Source organism: Gobius niger (assembly GCF_951799975.1).
Source record: "Gobius niger genome assembly, chromosome: 13".
NCBI classification, from domain to species: Eukaryota; Metazoa; Chordata; class Actinopteri; order Gobiiformes; family Gobiidae; genus Gobius; species Gobius niger.
The window spans coordinates 6180915-6201185 of NC_136864.1; the positions used below are offsets into that span (position 1 = coordinate 6180915).

Sequence of the window (20271 nt, forward strand, 5' to 3'; positions counted from 1 at the left end):
CAACAAGATGAACAACATGGATTATCAAAGGAAGATGAACGCTTCATGGAGTCAGTCTCGCATTCAGTAAAGCTGATCAATGGACACTATAGCATTGGATTGCCAGTAAAACAAAGATACCTCAAATTGCCAAACAATAAGACAGTTGCAGTTCAACGAGCGTTCAGTCTCAAAAGGCGCTTATCTAAAGATCCGACCTTTCGCTCTGATTATGTCAAGTTCATGGCAGAGATGCTGGAGAAAGGCTACGCAGAGAGAGTTCCACCTGAGCAGTTGACTCAATGTGATGGGAGAGTGTGGTATATACCCCATCACGGTGTGTATCCCCCTACAAAGAAAAAACTGCGTGTGGTCTTTGATGGTGGGACCACATACCAGGGGACCTACATGAAATCACAGCCACCTGGATTATTCGAGAAGGCTGATTGTTCATGCTCGTCGTCGCTGGAAGCAAGTGCAGTACATGTCCAACCTGTTTTGGAAGCGTTGGTTGAAGGAATATCTTCCAGGATTGCAAGAGCGCCAAAAATGGAATCGTGCTCAAAGGAACTTCGTGCCTGGAGATGTCGTCATGCTCGTGGATGAAATGTCACCGCGCAATTCATGGATTACAGCAAGAGTTTTGGATACCGTTTCGGACAAAAATGGACTAGTGCGTACAGTGAGGATTAAAACGAAATTGAGCACTTTGGACCGTCCGATTACCAAAGTCTGCCTTCTGCAGGAAGCGGATGAGCAGTGAAGATCGTGTGGATTATAACTCTGAACTTTTTCGATATGGATTACATGAACGAACTTGGACATAGCTGAACTATGGACTATGGACTATGACTTCTACACATAGACTCTGAAGGACTCAGTTATGTTTCACTTTTTGCCCTTGGTTATGGTTCTGACTCCTACTCCTGTTAATGGTGGTGGGTAATTATTACCATACAATAATTAGGGGCCGGAATGTAGGAGCCATACAGAGGTTTTGGTGGTTTCCCTATGAATGAATGGCGCGTGAGTGAGTACGTGCACGCGCTTTGTCACGTGCTTCTGCACCACGGTGATTGGTGGCACCGTGGGAGTGGTTTATATAGTGCGCGCGCTCACCTGGGCTGTGTGTTTGTGCTGGGCCTGCATCATGGCGGTGGGGTGAGCTTGGGGAGAAACTTTCTGTTGACCGCATCGCATCGCATCGCATTGTAGTATTTTCACATCAAAAGAAAGATTTGCACTGTCTTATTGAGGTTTGGCATTTCAATTCAACATCGTCAAAGTAAGTGCCTGTTTTACTGCTTTGATCACGAATAAACCCTCGTAAGCTGTGCAATTGTTCTGACTGCGCGTCATCAGTGTTCCAACCCCCTTGCCTTAGCCTACCGTGGCGTTTTGGATAAGTTTGGAGTCATACGCCACAACAGTACTGACGATAAATATTAAACCAAAAATGTATTATTCGTCTGTCATTGATTAAGTCGATATCGTGATTATCGTGACAGCCCTGTAATTGACTCTGTGCATAACTTCAAATCATAACAACGCCGTCCAAGAAGTGACTTCCTGTCATGTGCCGTCATGCACAAGCTTAATATGGCAGCTGCAGTTACGCATACGACGTGAGATGGCAGTAGTGAGCATAAAAGGGCCAACTTGCATCTAGCCCCTTTAACTGTGTATTCGTACCCTAAGCAATGTCTGCAGGAAAAGGAAACTGACAAAGTGTCTGTGCCGCTAAAGTAAAATGTGATTAATTCAGATTATTTTTCATCACACTAAGCCTTATGTAATTCATTAATAGGAGTTATTCAAAAAAGCCCTATTTTTTCTTTTTTACAATAAAAGTCATTCAAAAATAATAATAAAAAAATGGGGATTCATTCTTTTTAAGCCATTACCCCTACATACAAAAATAATATAACAACTACGCTTTATGTACACCTTATATGACAACACGGCCCTCTGTTTAAATAAATGGGAACAACAGCAATAAAAAAAACTAGTGAAGTGCAAGTGCAAAACACTGTCCAAATATAGTCACTGTTTTTTCAGTAAGTGTGAGTTAAACCAACACGAGGAGCACAAGTTTTACACACAACATTATACTCTCTGCAAAGGCGAGTTAAACACTTGATTTTTGATTTGGGAATTGCATCCATTCAGAAAGCAGTTTGTAATATAATCCTCCTGGTTCCACAGGAGCATTGAGTGTTTCCGCCACAGCGAGCCCGTCCCGGAGTGCCTGTGCTATGTGCCCAAAGAGGTGTGCTATAAGATCTGTAAGGACTCCTCCAGCGCCTCCGCCTCGTCCGGACCGTCCACAGGACCCTCCAGTGTGGGCAAAACCATCGTGTCCGTGTTCGACAGCCCGCACCAAACGCCCCAGAGCAAGAAACTGTCCAAGTACCACATCGAACCCAAGAAAGGGACATGCATCCGGACGACGGGGGAGGAGTACTGCAACAGCCAGGGACTATGGGTCAAAATGAACAAGGTACCGACTGCACTTCAGTTCCTCATGAGGCTGATGAGTCAGGCTGGACGACTGGCCAAACTGCTCCTGCGTGTCAGGTCACATTTGTAGAAGCATTTGGCTGGTGCACAAAATGAATGAGTCATTCAAGGAGCAGTCTCAATTGTTTCCCTGTAGTAGCGTGAAATCTGTTTAATTTTCTTATAGTATTTTCTTATAGTGTCTTGTGTCTGCAGACATTTTAAAGAAAAAAAGACCGCTTTAGAGTCTGCAGTATATTATGAGCGAATGAGGAAGATGCTAAAAGCAATTAGCCTGAAAGCTTCCTGAAAGCTCTGTAATGCGGTTATAGACAGACGTTTTGAAAGTTGTGAATAACTTTGAACCACTTCTAAGTAGGGATGCACCGATCCGCTTTTTTGAGCTCCCGATCTGATATTTTGACACTTCATCTGGCCGATGCCGATCCGATACAGTCTTTTTGTATTATTATATTTTTATATAATATATATCATTATATATTATAGCTTATGGATATTACAGTAGTTTCGCTAGTTGGGTTTATTTTAATAAACATGCAAGAGGTTTTGGCTTTAGCTTTGAATTTTAAATTAGTAAGTTTTTCAGAAGCAGGTGTTAGCGGCATAATTAATAATTTATATCCTCCAGTGTGATGTGGATGTTGTTCTGTTATGATTGATTGTACAGTTTCTGTGATTTTATTTTGGCAGCATCTGATTTCTGTTTTGCATTGTGTCTTGAATTGTGCACTGACTTAGGTGCAAGACACAATTATAAGAATAAATCAAATCAAATAAATTAAATCTGTATTCTAGCTTAGCGATAGCATGAAGGAAGTGAATCTGTGGTCCTGGATCTGCAGCAGCTCCAGTTAAAGTGATCGAGCTCTATTGTTTTCTGTTTGAAAACTTATTTGTGCTGGGTCATATTCACATGTGAACCCAATCTGCAAAACATTGTGGTAAATAGTTATGTTCTAAGAAGGACTGGCCCAGTCTATAAACAGACTAAGCAACTGCTCAGGGGCCCCCGAGGCAACCAGGGGCCCCCCATGAGTAGCCTGATAAACCACAGCCACTTCTTTCTGCGCGAAAGAAGGCGTGTCTGGCCATACACGGTAAACAAGTGTCTGATTGGCGGCTGCAGTACAATGCTCAGTATAGAACTCAAAATAATGAAATTGTGTTAGCCTAGCCTAGCTAAATTTATGTTGCCTAAATTTATTTTTTCAATTGCTTATGTCAGAAATGTGTTAAGTTGTTAGTGTTGTTCCCATCAACAAGTAAAATATCACTTAAAGAGCATATGACAGGCTTTAATGCTTAAGAAAATATGCCTTATTTAGAAGGATAACATCTGTTGCATAATTATCATTTTCTTTCAGTGAAGCAGTAATTTTAATGAAGAAATGGGCAGAAAAGTGATTTTTATTTGATTTTTTAAGCTGCTGACAGGAAGTGACATAGATAAAGGTAAAGTTTCACTGCAGTTTGACTCATTTCCTAGTGTTTAAAATGGTTTGCCTTCATCTACGTCACTTCCTGTCGTTGTCCAATAAGGAAGTGAAACTATAAACAGCACAAAAATGGCCAAACTAAGTAAAGATGGGTACAAGCTTAAGCAAAATCTTAAATATAGTCGTGTTTACTGTGTTTCAGCAAGAAGAGCTTGGAGACCCTTGAGATAAACATTACTTTTTGCTTATTGCTGCTTTATGTGCTATGCTAATCAGCCTTGGCCTCAGAATTGCCTGCATTGTCCCCTTCAGGAGCAGTTGGATGAGCAGAAGCCGGGGCAGGAGCTGGAGGAGGGCTGGATCCTGGTCTGTAAACACACGGAGGGGGGAGACCGGCTGGTGCCCGTGGAGTCGGCGGACACGCTGAGCCGACAGCAGCAGCTCTTCGGCTCGGACTTCAAACCCTGCCACCGCTGGGAGCAGGCCGTGGACGTGGAGAACGCGCTCTTCCTCGGAAACAAACCCAAACTGGCTGAATGTGACGAGGTGGCCGTGCAGAGACTCAGGTCAGTTGAATTATACACGCTTTTATGAGCTTTTACAAAATTGTCCCCTGGAATAGTATTTCCCCACATTTCTTATTACACAGCTCAAAGTATGTTGATGTGAACTTGTTGCATTGTATTGCCAAATAATTGAAAACCGAAACCGTCCTCCACATTTTCAAAGTTCATACCTTTTTACCAGGTCCTAGTCTGAGTAGTTTTAAGCTCAAAGTGTGTTCATGACGTTGCCAGTTGCTTTGAAAGCTTTTGGCACAATATTGAGCCAAGCCTTTTATATTTGTTTTACCCTTGATGAATAAACATCATAGGCCTTGTATGAATCAGGGTTTCTGTGGTATTTAAAAGCATTAAAAGTCATTAAATGAATTTAGCCAAAAATCAAGGCCTTAAATATCATTCAAAAGCATTAAATTTGATGAAATCTAAATTTATTGGAAATTCATGACATCGCTCAACAATTTTTGACCCGCCGGAACAATGTCGTTGGCCCACAAGAGAGTGACCTATTTCGTGCCACATCTGGTTAATACCAACGCTCTCCCATTCATTCTCAATTGTAAATATGGATGCAGTACACTTTTTGGCCACCAGCGTCAAATTGGGGGCGCTGTTTCACTCTTTTAGCAAAGTTAAGGAAACACTGCTGTGGCATCTGGGTGTTTATCAATAACAGAGTGTTGTAGCATCAACTTTCACAGTTTTCGAACTTTTATTGTATAGGTTGACATCAACAAAGGTACAAAGGTAAAAATTGACATGTAAAAGAATTTATGCAGAACTGACACTTTCAAAATGATCAAATGTAGCATTTTCTTTGAGTTAACAAATGAATGAGGTGAAATCACTGTACGTAGGCTACTGTATTCCTACTGTACCTACTGTACCTGGACGGGGCCTTTCTGTGTGGAGTTTGCATGTTCTTCCCGTGTCTGCGTAGGTTAGTGGTAGGTTATATAAAAAAAAAAACATGTGCAATAGGTTAAATCCTCCAGCCAGGTGTTTCTGACCACCAGCCTGGCTGCACATCATCGAGATGGGTCCCCGAGTGCCGGCCACTGCTGGCAGCTCACTGCTCCTACAGGTCGCCCCATGCGATACTGAGGATGGGTCAAATGCAGAGAACTAATTTCTCTACAGAGATTTCTCTACAGAGATTAATACAGTATCAGATTTAGATTTAAAACTATATTGTTAACATTTTGCACTATATGGCTACAATTGTTGAACTAGGATTTTGCCATAGTTAACATTTGCTTTAATGTAGCATGTTTTGTGCGTAGATGGACTCCAATGCAAATATATACCAAAAAAAAAGAAGAAGTAGCTATTATAATTTGCAGTTATATTTGTTTCACGCTTGAAATCTCCATATTTGGCCTGCGACACACTGGCACTCTTTCATTTTGGCCCTTGGAGACAAAAAGTTTGGGCACCCCTGCTGTATAAGTTAATTGAAAATATCAAAATGATGGTTTGAAACATATCCAGCTGCAGTTTTGGTTGAAGCTGACCACTTCTTTGGCCAAAGTTGCGTTCAATTATTTTTCCTCTGATGAAATGTTTGCATATTCTAAGAAATAAACGTATGCAAAATCGACTTTAAACCATGTTTTAACATTGATCCTTCGTCAAAGACAGACCTGGAGTAGTATTTCACAACATTCACGCAGTTTTGAGCTAGTCCTCGGACAAAGCTGTTAAATTTATTTCGCTGTTTCTTCTTCTATGGCGTCAGCGCCTCGTTCTGAACTTCCCCATTGACTCATTGTTCAAACCCAAAAACTGTCCTGCACATTTTTAAATCCTATAATTGATTGATTCTGAGCTGTTCTGTGCTTGAAGTGGTTTATCTCGCTCTGCTGGGGCTGCAAACCTTATCCAACCTGGACGTTTAAGGAAATTATTCCTTTAGCTGAAGCAGATTTTCATCAGCTCTTTTGCCTGCATTTCATTGTTACTAGTTAATTCTTACAGAGACATATTTTCAAAGTAAGTGTGTTTTTAGGCTGCATATGCATGACATGTCCACTTTAAAACATTGCATTAAAAAGCATTAAACTGGACTTGCTTCTGTCCGTGTAAACCCTGTGAATCCTCCATAAATGAAAAGTATATTATGTTTATGTTGTAGGTTTGCTCCTCCCACCTGGACGTACGAATGCGACGAGGACCTGATTCATTATTTCTACGAACATATCGGGAAAGAGGACGAAAACCTAGGCAGCGTCAAGCAGTGCGTGACCAGCATCGAGGTCTCCTCCTGCTCAGTAAGTCCCACCTACAAACAGGCCTGTCACCATGACAACATTTAAAATATCTCAATAATTGATATTATTGAGGACCATTTTATGCCGTCAAAACTGTAACAATGAAACTTAACTAACACAAAAGTAGAAACAAGTCTTTTACTCAATTTACTTAAAGTGCTGCTAATAAATATACTGACGATAAATATATTGTTTCTTTCATTTCCTAAACCATGAAGTGATCATCGTGACAGGCCTGCACACACACAGTTCAATACCAAGAAAGAAAAGCCTTAAATAAAGTCTTTAGTTTCCTCATGTTTAGGGTTGAACTAATGAGATTCCTCTGTGTAAGGAGGAACCCAGTGGGATGAACTGTTTGACAGATGGAGAGACTGAGACGTTTTGGGAGAGCGACGGTTTACAGGGACAGCACTGGATCCGCCTGCACATGAGACGAGGCAGCGTGGTCAAGTAAGACGAGACCTTTACATCTGTTACGCTTAGGGAAACTAGGTTCAGTATCTGGACGGCAACAGGGTGCAATGGTACAATTTCATATTTGTTGTTTGACCATAAGCGTCTTTTGGATATTTGGAAATGATTCCTGGTAAAGTATTTTTCCTAAATTGTTAATTTTCAGTTCAGTCAGGAATGTGTTGACTGCAACGAAAACAACATGTCCTTTGGGAATTAGTAAATTCAAGTGCTTCTGATTCAAATTCTTCCTTCTGCCTAAAATAGTAGGCTAATACCCGAGTTCAGGGTTCTCCAACAGCGGAGATGATTCAATACGGCCCACGACTTGTGGAGCTCAAATTCACGTGTATGTTAAAGGAAAAGTAAGTCTCTCTAGCCCATTCCTATGCGGAGTTATGAATTTTGAAAGAAGTTATGAAAGAAATAGCCAGAATGCTCATTCCAGCCACTGGGGGCAGCTTAAATTAAAACAAGGAAATTCATGCCCAGCAGAGGACACTGATATAATAAGAGATCAAGATATAAACAACATATTATAGCCACATGGTAATCTGCCCCAAGGCGCCTGTGGCTACCACACTTGGAGTGAAGTGTGTAGTGAATAGATAGTGACTGCTTCTAGGCTTCTTAAAATGCATTAGATGCAAGTTGGCCATTTTATACTCTCTACTGCCACCTCAGGTCTTACGTGTAACTGCAGCTTCTATATATTAAGCTCATGCATGACACTTTCGACCCGAATTAACATCTTTTTGTGTGACAGTGCAGGATTTTAGAGGCTCATTCTACACATTAGGACATGGCTGGAACATGTAGGGGGAGGAAAATATGTAATTGTAGCATTTTTAAACTTCATATAGTCCCTTTAAATGTAAGCCGTATTATCCATTTATTTTAGTTTTGGTCTTAGACTTTTGACAAATGTGATTTAATTTTAACTTAATCTTAGATTTAGTTGACTAAATTTACATGCAATTCTAGTCGACTAAATCTAAGATTGATTTAGTCAACTTTGCATTTATAATATTTGATATAATTATATTTAATTAAGGTCCTCTGCTTTAAGGAGCTTCTTCCACATGAACAAAGCTCAGAGCTGTTCCTTTGGCAGGAATATGACTCTTTTCAAACTGACATTGGACGTTGATGATTTTAGTCTCTTCTTTACATTTGTCTTTAGTCATAATTGTTGTCTCATAATTTTAGTAACAAAGAAAATCTAAAATTATGACGAAATATTGTAGTTGACAAAATTGACGCTGCAGGTGAATTTCCCTGTTTGAACAACACCCTTCCCTTACTGAACCTTTTTCAAATGTGCATGAATGGACTACATGACAAAATTGCTCCGCTAATCTGAAACGCAGACTTCCAGTTGCTTGTAAATTAACCATTTCATTCCTTTTCTCGTTGCAGTAAGTTGATATTGACGGTCGATGCCACCGATGACAACTACATGCCCAAACGAGTGACTGTTTACGGAGGAGAAGGAGACAACCTCAAAAAACTCAGCGACGTCACAATAGACGAGTGAGCGAGGCTTCAGTGTAGAATTCTAGACTGAGGATCGAATTGAAACCGTCTTAATAAATGCTGTTTGTCTTTACTTCAGTAACTTAATAGGAGAGGTGTGCGTTCTGGAGGATATGGTCTCGCACTACTCCATCATCGAAGTCAGGATTGAAGAATGTAGAGGTAAAGGTTTCAGCTTTTTTTGGGAGCCTTCAATTTACATATCACAAAATATTTCATTTACTTATTGGTGGATGAATTTCAGTTAAGAGACGGAAGTTATCATGTTTTTCAAAAGTATTACTGTAAAGCAGGGGTAGGCAACGTCAGGCCAAATCCGGCCCTCAAGATGATTTTGAGAAACATTGTTACACAAATCAGAGAGGACTTTTAACACTATTAGTTAAATGGGAGAGAAAAAAAGGTAGAAATACATCCAATGAGGTCATATGTTATACACACTGGAATTTGAAAGAAGTGCACTGGAAAAATAATAATCGTTTTATTGAATTAACCTCTTTGCTCCCACCTGAACCAAGAGGATCTTTTTCCTCACGTCATCAGATTTTTTTCCAACTCATTTTATCAACTTTTGTCATTTTTTTTGGTCATTTTTTGTCACATTTTTATCACATTTTTGTCACATTTTTGGTCATTATTTTGGCAAATTTTCTGTCCATTTTTTGTAATTCTTTTGTCACATTTTTATCACATTTTTGTAATTTTTTTGTCACATTTTGTCACATTTTTGACATTTTTTTTGTCATTTTTTGTCACATTTTTTAAAAAAAATCATTTTTTTAAATCAGATTTTTGTCTTTTTTTTTTTACGTTTTGGTCATTTTTTGTTACATTTTTGTCATTTTTTTGTCAAATTTTTGTTATTTTTTTGTCAATTTCTTGTGACATTTTTGTGACATTTTTGCCACTTTTTCATCAATTTTTCGTCACTTTTTTGTCAATGTTTTCTCACTTTTTTTTTGTCACATTTCCATCATTGTTTTCGTCTCAGTTTTGTTGCTATTTTCACAGCTTTTTTCCAGAAGCTTTTGGACTGGGGTAAAGCCAAACTGGAGAAAATGTGCTCGGTTCAGGAGTTAAGGGGTTAACAGATTAAATCTAAGGTTTGAGTAGATTTGGTCTGGTCTTAGATGAGATAAAACCTCTAGTAGTAGTTATTCTCTTAATTCAGATAATTTTGTGTCATTTCATGTGAAAATCAATTATGTCCGATTTCAAGTGGGTCTTGTTCCGTTGACGCTAGCATTTGTATCTTGGATTAGTTAAAACCGACTCAAATTCAGCATAGAAGAACTTTAATTCAAGCAATTTTATGTCATTTATCTCATTTAAGATGGTCTTTTTTCCAGTGTTGTGTTTACTTTGGGCTGATAATCAGTGGCACTCGGTCTGTTTACAATAAAGAAAATCGTCCCTCCGTCAAGACAACTTGCCTACCCCTGCTGTAAAGGTTTGATAAGATAATGCCTGTAAAGTTAATTAGTTGTACATGTACTGGAATCGGGCCCAGAATCACAAAACAGGTCATTGTAGGGAAAACTAGAATATTGCTGAAGCTACGTATATCTTTTGCTACAGCTAGGGCTGTCACGGTATGAAAATTTTACCTCACGGTTATTGTGACCAAAATTATCACGGTTTTCGGTATTACCGCAGTATTTTATTTAATGTGTGTTAATATGTTCAGAAGTCATTGATAGTCCTAAACAAACTGAAATAGTTTCAAAAAAGTTTAACAGTCTTTATTGCATTTAAAAAAAATACAGACAAAGCCTTATCAAAAGTGCAACTTTTCACATCAAAGTAAAGGAACTATAACGATGTGTTGTTGATCGTTTCGAGGGTGTTACATGTACTATTTATAGCACCAGAAACGAAGAAGAATATTTTTGAATAAGATAAACCGTCTATATCAGACACGGCTTTTGCTGGCCAAAGTCCCACATCAGCATTTCAGCTAAAACGCTAACGTTAACTTACTTGCTATAGAGTTGTGGTAGACGGTCACGCAGGTGAGACAAGAGGTTCGAAGTATTGCTGCCTTTAGCCTAATAGATCCATGCCTTTAGCAGACACTTTTTCCTGCACGTTCGGCAAACAGGAAAACTGTCTTCCATCAACTGTCCTTCGGCTTTCTTAAAATACCCAAAATATGTCCAGAATTCAGGCTTGGTCTCTGAAGGCTGATAGATCCTGCGCGCTGTCGTCTCGAACATGATTCCAGCTTCGAGAAAGTTTTGTTTTGGTTGTAGCTACAGAGTGCGCCTGGGCGGCAACTATAGCAGATGAGACGGCGGCTCATAAGGCTCACTTTGCCTAAACCGCGGGCGCGGTAATCCACCGCGGTAAAATATTTTTTCAAAAACAAGACGGTAATTATTATTGTCAACATTTTTACCGGGGTTTACCGCTACACCGGTAACTGTGACATCCCTAGCTATAACTAACTGTATGGTTAATTTGTAGGGGAATATATTTATAGGTTCTTGACGTTCTAGTTAACAGGAGTTGAAAAGGCTGAGGAGGCTGATTGTATTGCTGCTGAGGTGGAAACGGTGCAGAGAAGTGCATCAGATTCAGAAGTGACTGAGACTCATAAGCAGCTGGCAGCGGCTGACAGAAAACACTCATCCTGATCGAATTCAGTTTTTCTCTTTTCTTCTCTCCAGACGAAGGGATTGACGTCCGGATCCGTGGGCTGAAGATAAAGTCGTCTTGTGAAAGGGACCTGGGTCTGAGCGCAGACGTGTTTCAGTCCAATAACCTGGTCCGATACCCGCGCCTGCAGGGCACAGCGTCCGACGTGCTCTACAGGCGGGCGCTCGTCATCCAGAGGTGAACGCACGAATGACGCCGGCTTTAGTGTTCGGGCATAAAGCTACATCTGCCTGCTGTCCTCCACAGGTTCATGGTGCTGCTGGACAATGTGCTGCCGCATTTAGTGCCAGCCTGGGATTACAGCCTTGGAACTTTCAACCACATAAAGGTTTGTGCAGCTTTTTATTCTTTTGAATGAATTACAAAGGTTTGGACGATGTTCAGGGTTTCCGCAGGGAATTAAAAAGCAGTAAGTCAAAATGAAGGCCTTAAATATCGATAAAAAAACATTACATTAGAAACATTACAACTGGCATCATGTCTCAATTAGAAAAAATGGCTGCTCCACTTTGTCGAAAAGACAAAAAAAACGTCACATTCAGCTGCAGTCCAGGCTGAAAGAACACACATTTTTGCTCCAAAGTTTCCCATTGTATTAAGATTTGCTTTTGAATATTACATTTTCCAAACATTTCTGTTTGAATGAAACTTTATGCACACACTTTAAACTGTCCAACATCCAAAATTGTACATCAGAATATTTAAAATAATATATTTTTATTTATTCTTTTGTTTGTTTATTTGATCGGGACAGTGCATGTTAATGAACATACATGGGACTCATGCATGTAAACACGCCACGCCGCATTGTAGCCTTAGGCTAATTGCATCCGTCGTCCCCCATGTGCGCTCTCAAACACACTCTCATTCATACTAACCTATTGTACATGTTTTAGTAGTAGGGGAAACCGGAGCACCCGGAGGAAACCTACGCAGACACAGGGAGAACATGCAAACTCCACAACTCCCCGTCCGTTTCAAACTTATTGTTGCGATCTCTGATATAAAAACTGCTGTTGAATGATCGCAGTCCCCACAAAACACGTTTTCCATTCAAACTACATGATATCAAATATCTCTCCCTTATGATCTGCCAACCCTCGTGAAGGTCATGACCCCGAATTAGGGCTGCAACATTACTTTGGTAATCGATTAATCTACCGATTATTTTTACGATTAATTGATTAATTGCTTTGCTGAAGTGGCACCACTTGAGACATGTTGATGGAGTAAACTTACTGTGAATGTTTGTAAGTGGTAATTAGTATTAATTAGTGCTAATTCTGCTTCTGATGTGAAATGTTCATATCATTTTTGCTCTATTTGTGTCTGTGTTTATTAGAAAGCGATGAATCAATCACTAAAATAGTTGTCAACTCCAAGTCCTGTCTCTTAAAGCCACACCATGTAGGATTTTCACTTATAAATAAAATTTAAATACTAGCATTTATTTTTTGATAGATCATTTCACCATTGGAAAAATACCTCATAAATCAGCTCACCCAAGACATGACTGTAACTTTACCGGGAGCTCGTCTCCATGGAGATGTGACTAAAATAAGTACAATTGGAGACTAAAATAGGTTAGATTCTCATCCAAAACCATTCTTTGATTATTAACTGCTGTAACTGCATTTTTCTGTGTTGAGCTGGTCATTAGGAGCATGTTTATCACTGATGGCAACAGTATAGTCCAAAATGTTACGCAGTGTCCCTTTAATGTTGGATTTCCAGTGCTAAAAGGTGCAAATAACTTGATAAAATGTACTGTTTGTTTCTGAATGTTTTACTTCAAATGTTCGTGTGCTCAGTTTTCCTTCATATCTCACTTTCTCGGGACAATAATGTGCGTGTTTAAGACTCTGCTTGTGCGTCTCCTGCAGAGCATAAAGCAGTTCTTGTTGCTGTCGAAGCGTCGCGCTCCTCTCATCACTCAGTGTCTGAAAGACTCGGAGACGAGCAAACCCAACTTCATGCCCCGTCTCTACATCAACCGACGCCTCGCCATGGAGCACCGCGACAACCCGTCCCTCGACCCCAGCTGCAAGAACGCCGTCTTCAACCAGGTACAGGCGAGCGGGAAAAGAGCAAGTTAGAGACATAGTGTATAGTTATAGGAAAATGTTAATCTGATCCCGAGTCCCTGTCTGGTTTTGTGAATCATCTGTGATTCATCCTTTTCTTTCAGGTGTTCGATGGTTTAAAGCCGTCAGACAAATTTGAGAAGACTTTGGATTATCGGTAAGTTTATCAAACCGAAACAGCAGAAATTATGTTGGAACAGATTTCATGCAGTGTTAATTTTGACAACATATTTTAATTTAGTTTTAGTCTCAGTCTTTTGACGAAAATGTAATTAAATTTTAGTCTAGTTTTAGTCGACTAAAATTGTAAGTAAATTTAGTCGACTTTGCATTGATAATATTCATTATAATCATATTTAATCTTGCTCCTCTGCTTCATGGCACTGCTCCACATGAACAAAGCTCAGAGCTGATCCTTTGGCAGAGAATTTACATGATATGAGGCTCTTTCAGACGGTCAATAGAAGTTTGGATGATTTTAGTCTCTCCTTTTCATTTTTATTTAGTCTCATTTTAGTCGACTAAAATATCTGGACATTTTAGTCCAATTTTAGTCATCAAAAATAACACTTTGACTAAAATTAAGACTAAATATTTTAGTCGACGAAATTAACACTGATTCCATGAATGTCTGAACTGTGCCATTCTTGCCTTTGAAACGGTTCATTGAGAGGGTGTCTTTTTATCACATTACAAAATTTTCTATCCAAAAAACACACCTGGAGTTGTGTTTCGAGCAACTACTAGCACATCTTTGAGTAATCTTTGGATCTCCAGCTCCCAAAAAAGCTGTTAAGTTTCTACGTATTCAGGAAATTATCTCTCTGCTGAACTTAATCCTTTCATCGCGAGGTGACAACAGTCGCCATCGCTTCCCTACAGCCGCACGAGACACTTTAATTTTTCCCTTTTTGTTCAAACATCTGCAGAGAGTGGTTTTAGATCAATACGGCGAATAAAGCGGGATAAGGATGTGTTTGAGATCATTACCAAATACATGCAGAAAGCTATAATACCCGCTCTTTAATCTGTTCACCCCCACCTGTTGACAAAAGCTTTTTGGTTTGGCCTTTTTGGGACTTCTATTCTCACTCCACACTTCTCTAACTCCGTGGTGAGTTTTACCATTTCATCTTCAATCTACAGTGGGATCATTTGGTTGGTTTTGAGAAGTTTATTTGTGTTGCAGTCGCGAGAGGAACTTCATTAACGGAACACACATTTTAAGATTGTTAAGTAATTTTACAAAAGTTCCATCATATTGTAAATGACAAGATTAAAGAGTTGAGTGCTCTGAGGTGTTAGCTTGAATTCGGCAGAAACAACAGCAGCTATTGTCCTTGATTCGTAGCTTATACTGTTTTAGTTCAAGCCAAGGGCTAATTGTTTTGCTCATCACCTCGACTATTGAATATGACTGCTTTTTTTTTTTTTTTTTTTTTAGAGGGCCGGTCTTAACCCAAAAGTCCCGGGCTGATTTTTTTCTGCCAGTCCAGTCCAGCCCTGGCCAGATGTGTCAGCTGAATGCACGTGTATAATAACCTGCCGTTGGTCCCTCAGGTGGCCGGCGCGGTACGACCAGTGGTGGGAGTGTAAGTTCATCGCTGAGGGCATCATCGACCAGGGCGGGGGCTTCAGGGACAGTTTGGCCGATATGTCCGAGGAGCTGTGCCCCAGCTCCGCAGAGTGCCCCCTGCCCCTGCCCTTCTTCACCAGGACGTCCAATGAGGTCCGTAACTACCATGAACAAATAAACTGACACAAGATGAAAAGGAATCTCTAGTTTACTACACAAAGATTTACTCAAAATGGGTGTATGACTTCTTGTATGACTTCTGTCGGCTGTATTCTTGTTTATGTTGAATCAAATGTAAAGATGATTTAAAACCCGTTCATGCTTCGACAGGGAAATCTAGAAGCCAGAGATTATTACGTCCCAAACCCGTCGTGTAAAGAGTTTCAGAAGTACGAGTGGATCGGGCAGCTCATGGGCGCCGCTCTCAGAGGGAAGGACTTCCTGGTGAGTCGCTGCGTTCGGTTTGGTCTCTAAAACACGGAGACAACGATCACTCACTACAGGACAAAGTTTATTAAATCGGATTTGATATCTTATTGCTTCCTCCAGGTGCTGGCGTTGCCTGGTCTGGTGTGGAAACAGCTCACAGGAGAGACGGTCAGCTGGACGAAGGACTTTCCTGCTGTGGACTCTGTTCTGGTGAGACATGCAAATCTACACTCGACTCATATTACTGGACTGGACTCAGATGACTTTGCTCAGCCAGTTTGGCCAGTGTCCAAACAGGGGTATCCGGGACCATATGAGCACTTACCAGGGGCCACTTGGAATTATTTCAGATTAAAAATAGAAGTTCAAACTGCAGTATTTCAATATCATTTTCAAAGGAAAGTTACGGTCAAGATTTTTTTTTTTTTTCCAATGAAATTTAATCACAGACTTTCAGATAATTATCAGATGTCAATTATCAGTTGCCTCGAGATAGGGGGTTCTTGGAGTAAAAATGAAAAACATAAAGTTGGGAAACACTGTGCAACACTCCTTTTCTATTGTTCATAAATCGACAGATGCTGAAAAATATTTGTCTTTTTCAAAAACTGTCAAGATCTCAAACTCTTTACTAAGGTATAAAAAAAAATGGACTGACCCAGGACAAAACCCAACATTCGACAAGAAGAAACTACACAGTATCTCTAATACCGACTTTGACAACGTCTGAGGCATAATTCTATATAAATCTGTTTCGACACAGATTTAAAGTCCAGTTTCGTGGCCTTTTGTTTGAGCTCTTGTTTTGCTGTGGCTCAGGTGAACCTGTTGGAGGGCATCGAGAACATGGATCAGGAGACGTTTGAGTTCAGGTTTGGGGAGGAGCTGGTTTACACCACTCTGCTCAGCGATGGACAGATGGTGGAGCTGATCCCCGGCGGCAGTAACGTGGCTGTGAGGTACGGAAGCACCTTCACTGCGTCACATCTCAACACTCGCATAGCACGTCTGATCCCGTCAGAGCTCGGAAGCTAAGCAGGAAAGGGCCTGGTCGGTACTTGGATGGGAGACTGTTTGGAAACACCAGGAAGCCCGGGGTGAATGTAATGAGTGAGTGGTGCAGGCTGTCAGTCCCCTCCTGCTGTCTCTCTCTCCTCCTCATCTTTCAGAAACATTGCGCTGCATTTACAAAAGCCTACTTTACGCACAAACAGGAACCAAACTGCTTATTTATCTGCTGTAATTGAAACGCTGTCGGTGAATAGGGACGTTCTCTGTGTAGCACCGCTGTCAAAGGTGCCTGGCCCCGGCCATACTGCTTAACCTCTTAACTCCCACCTGAACGGATTCCATTTTCTCCAGTTTTGCTTTAACCTAATCAAAAAGCTTCTTGGGGAAAAAGCACCAAAACAGCCACAAAAAATTAGAAGAAAACAAGGATGTAAACACAACAAAAAAGTGACAAAAACTCAACAAAGACGTGACAAAAACTCAGCAAAAATGTGACAAAAATTCAACAAAGATGTGACAAAAATTCAACAAAAATGTGACAAAAATTCAACAAAGATGTGACAAAAATTCAACAAAAATGTGACAAAAATTCAACAAAAATGTGACAAGAACTCAACTAAAAAATTACAAAAATTCAACAAAAATGTGACAAAAATTCAACAAAGATGTGACAAAAATTCAACAAAAATGTGACAAAAATTCAACAAAAATGTGACAAGAACTCAACTAAAAAATTACAAAAATTCAGCAAAAATGTGACAAAAATTCAACAAAGATGTGACAAAAAACTCAACTAAAAAATTACAAAAATTCAACAAAAATGTGACAAAAATTCAACAAAAATGTGACAAAAATTCAACAAAAATGTGACAAAAATTCAACAAAGATGTGACAAAAATTCAACAAAAATGTGACAAGAACGCAACTAAAAAATTACAAAAATTCAGCAAAAATGTGACAAAAATTCAACAAAAATGTGACAAAAATTCAACAAAGATGTGACAAAAATTCAACAAAAATGTGACAAGAACTCAACTAAAAAATTACAAAAATTCAGCAAAAATGTGACAAAAATTCAACAAAGATGTGACAAAAAACTCAACTAAAAAATTACAAAAATTCAGCAAAAATTTGACAAAAACTCAACAAAAAAATTACAAAAACTCAACAAAAAGTGACCAAAATAAAATTAAAAAAACATAAAAAAGGTGACTCAACACAGCAACAACACGAGGAGAAAGATCAGTTTTGTGGGTCTTAGCTTTCAAATGAGATGCTACACAGACCGATATAATGGCCAAAGAGGACAGAATGCATTTGGTTTAGGCGGGTGGTAAGAGGTTAAACGTGACAACAATCAGCACGTGTGGCTAGCTGTGGCCACGACAGTAGCTTACGGTGTGAATGAATAATGGCGCTTTGAGAAACTTGCTTACACGCGCAATAGAAGTGTAAGCCATCATTGTTATTATATAAACTGCTATAAAGGATTCCTCCTGTCACGCAGGTACGAGGACCGCTGTGAGTTCATCCGACTGGTGCAGAAAACACGACTTGAGGAGAGCAAACAACAGGTCAGCACTGCTTTAGTTTAGCTACAGTGACAACTTTTACACACTTTACAATATTAGAAGAAGTGTATGCACCTTCATTTCCAAATGCGGCTCAGACAGGATGTTATATTTGACTTTAGTGATGGGCCAGCGAAGCCTTGTGACACTTCAAGGCTAAGGAAAATAAGGTTTGGAACCACTGATTTAGGGTATGGACCAAAAAACCTCTGTAGTTTAGCATCTCGCAGCTCAAAGCTCTCCAAGGCCACAAACTGAAGCACTTTTCATTTGATGCTTTAGTCACAAATGCGCAATCTGCTTCAAGAAGAGAGATACAAGCTCTGGATCTCTCAGATTTTGCTCATCGCTGTTTGACTTACATTCATTTCCATACAGTTTGTTTATTTATTACTTTTTTCAGCAGTTGCAAAGATTTTTAATTTGACCTTTGAAACTTGATGCATGAGCTCTGAATGTAATTACATTTAAAGTTGTTTAGTCTTTATAATGCCTAATATAAATGCCTAAATGTGTGTGTGTCTGCTCTGACAGGTGGCAGCCATGCAGGCAGGGCTGCTGAAGGTGGTCCCTCAGGCCGTGCTGGACCTTCTGACCTGGCAGGAGGTGGAGAAGAAAGTGTGCGGAGACCCCGAGATCTCTGTGGAGGCGCTCAAGCGACTCAGTGAGTTTTAAGAAATGAATGATTCAAAACGCATCTACAGGACTACAGGCATTTTTAATTTAAATTAGCGGCATTGTCCCACGGCAGAAGACTCTAAAACAGTTGCTCTTTTTCCACCAAGTACCACCTCAGGAAACACTGTATCTAACCTTCCAAATACCTCTTCAGGTGATCACAGTACTTTATAAACTCTGGTTTAACATAACTCTTTAAGTAAACGTTGCTCAGTCAAAATTTAGTATAAAGTATCGTTATATTTGCTGTAGAGTACTCAAAGTAATCAGAGAAGTTTGCAGCTTCAAAAACATAAAAATTGAGCCAGAATTCCCCCTCATGGATAAAACTTCTTCCTTATTGTTAGTCTGTGGCGCCACCTACTGTTCATATAGTGTGCATTATAAGGCTTTAAAAATTAGTAAAACAAATGTACTTTTTTTTTGGGATCCTTTTATATACAGTGGGAACCATATGTTTACATACACTTTATAAAAAGACATGAAACTAAAATTAACTTTTCATTTATTTTTTTTAAGGTTTTAAGAATTTTAAAAGCTAAATAAAATGTATGAAGTCTAAAATTGCAGATGACCAAGTCCCATTGATTAGCTTAAACTTTTACAAGATGACAATAAATATGGTTCAAAACAAAATCCACTGCAAGTTAACCTCTTAACCCCCACCTGAACCGAGCACATTTTCTCCAGTTCGGCTTTACCCAAACCTAAAAGCTTTTGAAAAAAGCGTAAAAATAGCGACGAAAACAAGGAGGAAAACGCAACCAAAAAAATTAACTTAATTAAATTAAAAACACAAAACAGCGACAAAAACATGAAAAAAGGGACACAAAGATAACAAAAAACGTCAAAGAAACAATGAAATGATATTAAACAAGGTCTAAAAAGTGACAAAAAAGAATAAAAACGTGTATAAAAAATAAAAAGTATCAAAACAAAAATACAACCAAAAGCGACAATGCAGCAACGAGAGTAAAAGTCTTAGACCAGTTTTGTAGGTCTTAGCTTTCAAATGAGGAGCTACACTGGCCTATACGTTTCTTAAGTGGTGACGTCACAGCTCTACTTCATAGATGTAAGAAACTACAAAAAACTCTTTAATACAACAATCAATATTTCTGAAACTCAACAGAGAGTTACTGAACATACTTATGTATCAGACCCATTAGCCAAAAATGCTGAACCAACTGCTATAAGAGTAATATTTACCAAAATTGCTACATCCGGGTTAGTGGAGAGAAATGCTAACGGCGCAGCAGCTACGCTAACCCCGGAAGTAGTGACTTTAGTAAATATTACTTTTTTTTCAGCAGGTGCAGCATTTTTGGCTAATGAGACTGAGACATAAGTAGGTTCAGTAACTCTGCTGAGTTTCAGAAATATTGATGGTTGTTTTTAAGAGTTTTTTATGTATTTTTCTCGCATATTTGCCGTTCTGCTAGTACCCGGAAGCAGAAGTCGTGACGTCACACTTAAAGAGGGGGTATTCTGCTTTTTTCAATCA

The 20271-nt window shown here is 39.4% G+C and overlaps 1 protein-coding gene across 2 annotated transcripts in view; it reads left to right on the forward strand.

Moving 5' to 3' along the window:
- hectd3 (HECT domain containing 3) overlaps window positions 1-20271 on the forward strand; it is a 28884-nt gene that overhangs the window by 5052 nt on the left and 3561 nt on the right. Inside the window, exons 3-18 of one of the 2 annotated variants that reach the window (XM_079569713.1) lie at window positions 2185-2479; window positions 4248-4501; window positions 6633-6768; window positions 7103-7221; window positions 8644-8757; window positions 8840-8922; window positions 11430-11595; window positions 11665-11746; window positions 13302-13484; window positions 13607-13659; window positions 15063-15231; window positions 15409-15522; window positions 15628-15717; window positions 16327-16466; window positions 18026-18092; window positions 18624-18753. In XM_079569713.1, coding sequence (XP_079425839.1) covers window positions 2185-2479; window positions 4248-4501; window positions 6633-6768; window positions 7103-7221; window positions 8644-8757; window positions 8840-8922; window positions 11430-11595; window positions 11665-11746; window positions 13302-13484; window positions 13607-13659; window positions 15063-15231; window positions 15409-15522; window positions 15628-15717; window positions 16327-16466; window positions 18026-18092; window positions 18624-18753 — 2195 coding nt within the window. The remainder of the gene's footprint in view (window positions 1-2184; window positions 2480-4247; window positions 4502-6632; window positions 6769-7102; window positions 7222-8643; window positions 8758-8839; window positions 8923-11429; window positions 11596-11664; window positions 11747-13301; window positions 13485-13606; window positions 13660-15062; window positions 15232-15408; window positions 15523-15627; window positions 15718-16326; window positions 16467-18025; window positions 18093-18623; window positions 18754-20271) is intronic. The other variant, XM_079569712.1, reaches the window with a different exon arrangement.